This window comes from Branchiostoma floridae, chromosome 9 (assembly GCF_000003815.2).
Source record: "Branchiostoma floridae strain S238N-H82 chromosome 9, Bfl_VNyyK, whole genome shotgun sequence".
Taxonomy (NCBI): domain Eukaryota; kingdom Metazoa; phylum Chordata; class Leptocardii; order Amphioxiformes; family Branchiostomatidae; genus Branchiostoma; species Branchiostoma floridae.
The window spans coordinates 5768969-5778661 of NC_049987.1; the positions used below are offsets into that span (position 1 = coordinate 5768969).

General features: G+C 44.8%; 1 protein-coding gene across 1 annotated transcript; it reads right to left on the bottom strand.

The window, feature by feature from the left end:
* Positions 1-5539: 5539 nt before the first annotated feature.
* LOC118423551 lies at positions 5540-9196 on the bottom strand. The gene is made up of 2 exons (XM_035831745.1): positions 8513-9196; positions 5540-6562 (listed from the first exon to the last, which is right to left on the bottom strand). Exons 1-2 carry the CDS (start codon positions 9086-9088, stop codon positions 6389-6391), a joined length of 750 nt encoding a protein of 249 aa, XP_035687638.1. The 5' UTR covers positions 9089-9196; the 3' UTR covers positions 5540-6388.
* Positions 9197-9693: the final 497 nt, after the last annotated feature.

Genomic DNA, 9693 nt, shown 5'->3' on the forward strand with positions numbered 1-9693 from the left:
CCTTGCTAGCGGGGGTCCATACGGACGTAGAGAAGGAAATGATGAAACCTCATGAGCAGGACGTGTTTCCAATTTCTGGATGAGCAACACTAACTGAACGGTAGCCAGCTCGTAAATAGGGCAGAACGGTTACTGCAGGGCAGCGTGCGATCTATGCTGCACGTATCCAACTTTTCCATGATCGCTTAAGACCCTTTAAAGGCCAGAAACTGGCAAGGAGTCCGTGTCTACATGATCACCCGAAGAGCCTTCTCCCTGGAAAGTTGAACCTTGGCCTACTGCGCACTCAGGAAATGTAGCCGTTACCGAGGGAATGGAAGACCTGTCTTAACGTGTAGGACTGACAATGGCTTCATTATACGGGACGACTGTCAGGTCTTCGACGTCCGTAGAATGTGAAGATGATAAAGACGATAAGCTGTTACTACAGGAATGGGTGTCATGAACAATTCAATTGCTTAAACACGGGAAAGAGTGGACCTGGCCCGGACAAGCCGCCCGTTATGATGATGATGAAACGCGGGTAGGGGGAGGGGGCGCACAGACACAACCGTGACCATGGTCGTAGGAGTGGCTGGCATGTTAACAACAGTAACCGAGGGCGTGGCCAGCACACCAATGCTTTAAAAGAACGTTGGTGCAACCAATGATCTAAGCGGGTCCGGACTGTTCATGGACTATACCTTAAACCTTCTCTCCAGTCTACAAAACGTACTTGGGTGGGCGACGGAGCAAAAGACGTACTGATGCGCAGCACTATATTAGTGGCTGCCATACTGAACAGTAGAAGACAGATTGCCGAAGAATCTTGCCAGAATGTTGCTGACAAGCCAAGATGAACTTGGAGCAGATCTTGGCAAACCTGAACACTCTTCACACTCGTTAGCTAAACGAATCCCAGCTGCCGAGTCTAGGGGCCAACAACGACGCTGTCGGATAGACTTTAGAACCGTACTGTTGAGTCTAGTGTCTAATGGTTCGGCTCCGGTCGTTTCTCTGCGCAAATTTTGGCTTAGGGCTTGGTCACATTTGCTGTGCGACAGGCTCACGCCATGAAAATACGATCATTCTTGGGGCATTAGCAGATGTGTGACACAAAATGTCTTGTGACACTAAATTTTGTCATAGATCCTGACAGAGAAGTTGCACAGCAAATGTGACAGCACCTTTGGTTTCTATGCTGTATTTTCGTCACTCCAGGCAAAGAGACGTCTGATATTATATTTGAACGCCCTCCTGCTATCTACCCGAGCTTGGCAGCATTCAAGCGCTCATGCAAACGTGAAAAATCGTTGTCTGTGCTTCAAATCGATGATATCAGATAGGGACGAATCGGCACCTTCGTACTTAATACTTTAAAATGGGATTTTCGGTGCTTCGTGAAACGGAAATGAGTTCTATGTAGACCATATAGGTAGCATTATAATGTATATACTGTTGTGGTGAATTTTCGCAGCTGGAAAGAATGTTCAATAAAGAGATATAATTTTATTTCCCCTACACGTCTCAACACTGTTATTTCATATTTGAAATCTCGATTCTTTGTTTAATATTGCGTTTGCGTTCGAACGAGGGGGACATGGGCTTGTATTGGTTCAAGATTTAACATTGTGTTTCAAACGTGCAGGGGTCTGAGTCGTCTGACCAAATTGTGTTACAGACACGATGATCACACGATCTCTCGCAGCCGAAGTCTATTTAACTTGCCCCCTCCCCGAGAGGTCGTGGCCATTCCCCTTTTACCGTAGTGGAGTGAACCGTTACACTCCTGGAGGTGCCAATACCTTGTACCATGTCACCCTACCTGCTATTTGACGAAAACAACTTTCTCCGGCGTTTTGCCACCAGGCAAGGACTGATTTGTTTGAGTTTGTTTGTTTGAATCTTTATTTCTTCATGAAAGCTCAAATCAGCCTGCAGGTCGCTTTTCACTGAAAGAGTCGATTGCCTATTGCAGTCCCTCCCAGTTGAGTGCTGGTTTTGATTCTCGAAATGCCACATACAATCGTTTTATGTTTCTGTCTTTGGCAGGAACACGTTAAGGGAACTCTTAATGATGAGGCCGTAGAAGTTATCTGTTAGGCATGGCCTATTGCGCCATCACTTTGGCACCCCTCCCAGTAGTCCAAACAGGACTAGCGTGTAAACATTACTCTCCAAGCAGAGGTCGGAGGGCAAGCCGCTGTATTTCGTCGTACTTCTGACTTACTAGTATGCTCCAATAGAGTTGACATCTGGAAAGTCTTGCTTCTTGGACTTGGCACTTCTGTCAATGTTCCAAAGATGAAAATAAATCTTACAGTTGTGTAGTGTCATCGACTATGTGTACATTGGACTGCTGCGTTGTTGTTCTAGTAGAAAGACCGCCTGGCAAGTTGTCACTTCGGAACATTCGCGAACGATTTTCAAAGTGACAGTGAAGTCCTCTTATTCTGTTCTTGTAAGAGGGCGACAACGCTTTACACTGAATTCAGAACTCCCTAGTATCCTGTTAAAGTCAAAGTAGGCAATTAAGTAAAATTTGATCACCTCACTCAGAATGACCCGAATAGGATGACGATATTCCATATGAATTGCGGGAAATCAAAATGGCCTGTCTTTTTGTTAGGGAAAGGGGATACACAGACCCCTTGTAAACAGAGATATACTGATGGGGGGCACCAGTGAGACGCTTACTCGCAGAACGCTAGAATTCTGGAACTCTTCCTCGCATTCTAATATTTTAGGGACTTTTTAAAGGAAGGCACAAACCATCGTTACTTTAGATGCTATGATATCATAAGACGCAGGGGAGACGTCACAATTGGAGTTGCGCAGAAGAGGACGGATTTGAGCTTTTGCGTGCTACAGCTTGAATTAGAAAGCTGGGGTCAAGGGCGAAGTTTCCTTCGTGGAGCGAGCATTCCTCGGAGCTTGAGCTGGTTGATAGTCAATGATACCCTGTTGAATGTTTATAAAGAATACCCTGGTGTTTTTCTGGTGGAAATGAATTTTTAGGATTAGAATTGCAGTTAGTACTTTTCAGATTTTTCTGAAGCCTTGTTTCAGCGTATCTTAACTTGCTTTCCGATGGACAGGTCTCAATGTGGTACAGTAGAAGCCAGTTAATTGCACAACGAATAACTGCACACTTCTGTTAATTGCACGGAATCCCAAAGTCCCGTTGTGATGCTGTCCAGCTGAATAATTTCGCTTTGTTGCACAATCCGGATGATTGCACAAAATGTACTGGCAAATGGGGAGTGCAATTAAACGGCTTCTACTGTATCTGCCTTTCACCACACCACACCACACCACACCACACCACACCACACCACACCACACCACATACATGACCATTCAAGGGGAGACACACTAAGCAGAGGCACGTGCCGCGCGACCTGTCTGGTCTGCCGCTGATCGCGCTGTGTCATCACGTCTGGGGCAGAACCGTTTCCAGACGCTGACGTGCTGGGAGGGTCACGCCGTGATTCCTTCCAGATGAGGCGTATTATCACTTGGACCCGAACCAGGGGAAACCATTAACGGCTATGTTAATGAAGGTTAGACATCCAGGTAAATAGTATTTACATATTTTGTATGTATGCAAATTGTGTATATAGACTTTTAGGTCTTATAAGGACTCTAAACGGTGTAAACTGTATCTCTATTATATATTTTGTCTGACCTTTGCCTCTTCCCTGATGACCTTAATGAAAAGCGACCTGCAGGCTGATTTCAACTTTCATGAATAAATAAAGGTTCAAACAGTTTTGAAATAGTTTGAGTTGTAATGTCCGACACAAAAATTGGACTCACCCAAATTTTCGACTGAACAGCACCAGTCTTTGTCAAGAAATTGACAATCCATTGCTGCCTTGACGTCACGTTATGCAGATAGAACACGTGACTCAGTGAGCAGTGGATCATAAGTTGCAGGAAGTCTATGGCGCCCACCGTCTCAGACATTTTAATCTCTACAACTGGATACGACTTGGAAATTATCTCCGGACGTTCCCGATTGTCACTTATCGCTCTTCTTTGGCGTCACTACGATTCACTTCCAGTTACAATTCGTGTAAAATCATTGAATCGATCTGCCAATTTATTCTAGTTACGCTGAAGAAGAGATTGTCACTTGAAACACCCGGAAGTAATACTCGAATCGGAATATCCAGTTGTAGAGCTGTAGACTGAGATGTCTCTAAACAACTTAATGGCTACAATCACCACTTGTTTCACACAGTGAACGATGCGGTACCCGCCATGACGCAAGAGAGGTGAGATACCACCTTTAGGTCAGTAGGAAACCGTGACGATTTTTCCTCCAATCATCAGATTGGAAAGGGTTTTATAAGAGTCAGATGCTACAAAGAATAGAAGGACAGAAAGTCCTGATTGATGGTCCGTCCTGAGGTATTCTATTAGCTTGGGTACCACCCTACTTCTCCCAGGGATCCTTACACTCGCTGCCCTAAAAATAGGGTGGCAAGTGTAAGGAGCCCTGGTAGAAATACGACGGTACCCAAGCTAATATTCTATAGCACATCTCTGATACTAGAACCCAAAAAGTTTTGCCACACATGTTTGGCTCACTGTCAAGAGATTCCCAGATACGGTGACTGGTGACGAAGAGAAATCCGTGCCTATCGGCGATGTGTCAAGGGTGCGACACATTTCTGATATATCATGATTAACACCATCTCAGCCCGGAGGCAGTTTGCCCCGTGTTATCCCTATTCCTGACACCTGTATGTCATTCATCTCGTCGCCTGTCATCTCGTCCAAACTGAAGAAGAACCATGGACGTCTCGATCTCGTCTAGTTTTATAATGTTTGAAAACATGAAAGTCTTTCATGCCTAAACACTAAGATCGCATGTCTCATTACGAAGTCGTAACGTCTGTCTTTCATTTTTTGGTTGTCACCGAACTTTATGCTATGGCTACAAATGCTGGTATTCAAAATAATGTCTTAACCCTTTTGGCCCTACTTTGACTAGGCTATAGGAAGAGCAGCAGTGTAAACTTATTCTAACATAACATCTACCAAATACATACAAAAGTACGTACGCCTTAAACTCATTCCACTTTCAATTCCAGTTCCTTTGAGCATGGTCTGTTTTCTGTTCGAGCACGCCCATCACTTTGCGGTTTGCCCCACAGAGACTTATCGTCTGGTTCTGATGATCCCCAACGCTATTAGCAGGTTAGCAAAGCCTCTCCACCGCAGATGATGCCTCACCTATCACATGGAATTAGGTCAAAGGCCCATAGGGGGGTGATAAGAACAAGACCGTATAGTTTGTGACCTCTTAGAGGCCGTCTTCCAGCATGTGTATCTCTTTTGTGAAAGAAAAAAAGTTTCGAAACAAAAAACTCCCAGTTCCACCATTTATGAGGAATACCAAAATTTAAGATCAGTTCTTAAAATAATTTTTCGTGTGAGGTATAAGATATTTTCATAATATTGCTGAATTTGAGATTTCAGAGAACGTCAGATTGCTTGGTTTCAGCTTAAGAGAGGGTTGAATTTAGTATAATATGACAAGAATGAACAAAATGTTAAATTTGGAAGCTGACACGTTTATTCATCTTCAAACATCACCATCACTTCATCTTGACCACTTAATGTATTCGATCAACTAGCTACTGGAATACCAAGATATATAGCTTAAGACTATATAGAAACGTTATCAATTTTATGACTCACACAATAACTCCCTTGTGTTGTAAACTTTCATTTTCCTACTGTTTTCTATGCTTCTAGTACTTAAGTAAGGAGTGATGAAATAAACGCAGTATCAGCTCTTAACGAAGAACAACTATAACAAATTTGGAATAAGAGAACAAAACAAAGAAATATTGAATAAAGGTAATATTAAAGGAAGCGTAAAGTGACATTTAGACAACTTCAACTAGACTACAAGCCTCAAAGGGCTGAATGTTGAAATCCCTAGAATACAACATTCTGCTGGATGCCCAGGTACTTTAAAAGGCTATCCTCATATAGTGTCTTCATGTTATGTAATAATTCATGCTGAAAGTCGACTATTGTTGTGAATCGCTTTCCATGTCAAAGGTTATCATTACCTTCATAGGGACTGAATTAGTTACACGTATGTATTTGGCGACCCCCTGCTATATTATTTCAAATACACGTTTCTACCATTGCCATTGCCTATCTAATGACTGACCTCTCTTCTTTTACATTTTACCGTACCCCCGGCCACACCGATTTAACCCTATGGATAAAATCCGATCATTAATTTCCGGCCATTCCCCTTCTTTTTTTTTTGCCGCGGGATATCCATTTTGTTGCCCTCTTGCATTTGTTTGGGGATGTCACCCTTAGAATTAAATCAATGCGGCCTAAACAACTGGCTAATGTAAACAGCCCTTCGGCTGTTTTAGTTCCTTAACCAGGCAGCCCTGTTGAACCTTGGGCTTGGTGCGGGATCCCTGGTCACCGCCACCGCCTCCGCCTCGTCCTCCTCTCGCAGGTCCTCCAGGATTTCCTCCTGGTTGTTCACCATGTCTCGGAGAAACTTGTTCTTCACACGCAACTCACGGATCAACTTACCCTGAAGGAAAAGGGATCTTTGGATTAGTTTAACCTCTGGAAAAGGCATTATAGAAAGATGAAGACTCCCAAGTATGAAAATCCATACTCTTTCCTTCCAAGCTTTACTCTCAGTATGTCTGTGAACAGACATAAGATATGACTTAATCTTTATGGCAAATCAACTTCTATTAGACAAAAGGTGACGAGAAGAGACGGCCTTGTGTGTGGGCGATACTAGGGTAACTTAAAACACGTGTTATTGTCGTGACCCCGTACAGGTTAAGAACTCAATCACTGGGAGTAAACTTTAATTGGCTGTAACGTTTTGTTCATCAGGAACTGTATTACACCCTACGCGTTTGCCTAGCCCTGTGCTTGGTGTGGTACGTCAAAATAGCACATCTGATAACAAAGAACAACTAGTACTATTCAAGACATACCAGGAGAAACAAAAACTTTACGACCATACACAACTACAAACACGTTTTCTTTGACCAGTGTTTAGGTTACCCAGCGCAAGGCTGAGAGACCAATTCTGGGCACCGACCTAATTTGGTGACTATGCTAGAAGATGGCGTTGGTTTTGCAGTCTCCCGGGTTGTAGTCAGGAGAAATACACCGCTCGCAGAGCACACCGCTGCGTAAGTTTGCAGTCTTAAGCAAAAAAGTTGTTGATAGCATATGGGTAGTGCAATGGTGTAAGCTAGCTGAAGAAACTATCCGTACGCTGAAAACTTCTGAACGGTGAGACAAATAAAAGGGTTTTTCGGGACAATGGTCTGGAAAGTATATCTTGTAGAAAATATGCTTTTATCACCATTTGATCGTTCATACCATGTTTAGTCTACAACGTGTGTTACGTTCTCTTGCCAAGATTTGCGTTTGGCACGAACGCTTAATACACGACTTCTGATAACGTTACTAAAAGCTGGGTCCCTGGGTGGTGCAGGGTGACTGGGAGTGGGCCAAAATGTCATCTAAACGGAAGCAAATGTGATGCATAGCGCCCATCCACGATTCGCAACTGACTTCTAACGTTTCAGACACCTTGCTCCTAACCGTTGTCTGAGGAGTTCGATCTGACTTTAAACAGAACATGCACAAAATATCGTCTCTTAAAACTAGATCTCTGGGTAGTTAAATCTGGAAGTGGGCCAAAATGTTAAGTCATTTCTCGGCCGATTTCCCACCGAAGGGAGGCCCAGAGTTCCGGGGCGGTGCGGGTAAGTCAGCTGCCCAGCAGTCCCCGTCACTCTGTTGTTGTAATCTAACACAAGAAACTCCACGGGCGAGGAAAAAGGGGGCAGAGCGGTGAAATGCCAAGGGGAAATGTCCGTGACCTTGAAGAAGTGTGTCCCACACCAATGCCACCTTAAGCTGTTCAGTTATCCATGCCCTGCTTTTGACCCTTATCTTTAGCCTTGACCATTTGACCTGTTATTTTCTTAAGAATGTGTCCCAATGACTCCATATTGTCACTCCCACAACCTCCACAATTGTATTTTAGATTGACTCAGCGGCAAATAAAGAAACAGTGGCATAACCAAAGATGTTATGCTTGCTTAGCTTTTTTGAGGTTGAAAATGTTACGTTGGAAAAAACTCCAAGGTTGAAAACTTTAAATAAAGGATAATTATCTGATTTCGACGGGGATAATGATTAGCAATTCTGCATCAATGTTAAGGTCTAGGTAAACGTAGTCCTCTAGTTTTTATCCTGCCCACGTTTGTAATCTGCCGAGACAACGGCACGGTATTGGAGCCCATCCTTCTCCTTCCAACATCCCGACTTAAGTATCAGATACACATCTTTACACCTGGGTGGAGTTAGGAAAGTAGTGCAAAGTGCCTGTCGCAAGGCCACACTGTCTAGCAAGGAATGCCAGGAATCAAACCAGTGACCTCTCGATCTCGTGTCCACTATCCCAGCCACTCGGCCACTCGAGGCCACTAATGATATGACTTCTCACCTGTCTTCTGATGACGAGTTCTAGCTCCTTCCTCCTGCGCGACTCCTTGTCCACCTGCCTGGAGATGTCGGCTCTCCTGGCGGTCATCCTCCGCTCCAGCTTCTTGATCTGCTCAGCCAGCCTGAGCAGCGAGATCTGCGGGCGTGCAGGCGGTGGTGGCGGGGGAGGCGGTGTGGTCTGCACCGGTAATGGCCTGAAAACGTCGTCGTCGTCGTCGTCAAACTGGGAAGGGTACAGCTGATTTCCGTCGAATCCTCCATTGAGTCGGTTGAAATCCCAAGAATTCTGTTCGTCGATTCTGTTTGGGTCCCAAGATCGGTTCGGAACGCCGGGCGAGAGGATGGTGTTGTCGATTCCCTGCGGTCGGTCTAGCAAGGCTTTCCTGGCTTCAGAGGCTGCGTCGTCGTCGTCGTTGGCGGCGGTGTCTACGTAGACCGGTGGGAATTCATCTTCCTCGCCGACCGAAGGTGAGAGGATCTCCTCGACGACGACGATTGGTTTGGCGTCAGCGACGTTCGCCGTCAGAAAAACGCAGAAGACAAACGTGAGCTGCCACCACGACATCTTGGCTGACATACCTCTGCACCACCTCCTTATCTGAGCCAGCGGCTCTACACGCGAACCTCGAGCTGCGCACACCGGTCTCGAGGGATGGGTTGCATTTTCTCACTTGCATGTCTTCACGGGGGTTGGCAGCTAATTAGAACTTTTGGCCGGGGAACCTGTGACGGTTAAGGAAAACACTGTCATAGGTTCGGCCGCGCCGCTGCCAAAGTAAACTGCAGTCAGGACCTCCCGCTACGACGGCCTGACAGCCGGCAAGACCAAGCCCAGAAAGATCTGTAGGGCACTGGGGGTGGTGGGGACAATTCTTTGCTGAATAGTTCTTACAGAAAACGGAGAAATTTTGCGGAAGTTGGAAATGTTTCTTGGGTACTAAAGGTGGAATATTCCTAGCTATTCAATCACCTAAAATTACAATTACTGCCTTATTTCATCGTTTTATAGATCTTTGTCATACATCGTTACAATCATTCATTAAGTTTTACAATTACAAAAGTCGTAAAGTTTTCGGATTACGACAAAGCTGCCGCTAGTCGTAAAAACGACACACTGAAGAAGGATTTGCCCTAAGACCAAAGAGCTGTAACAAATTCCTGCTGTGAGCAGATACCATCTGA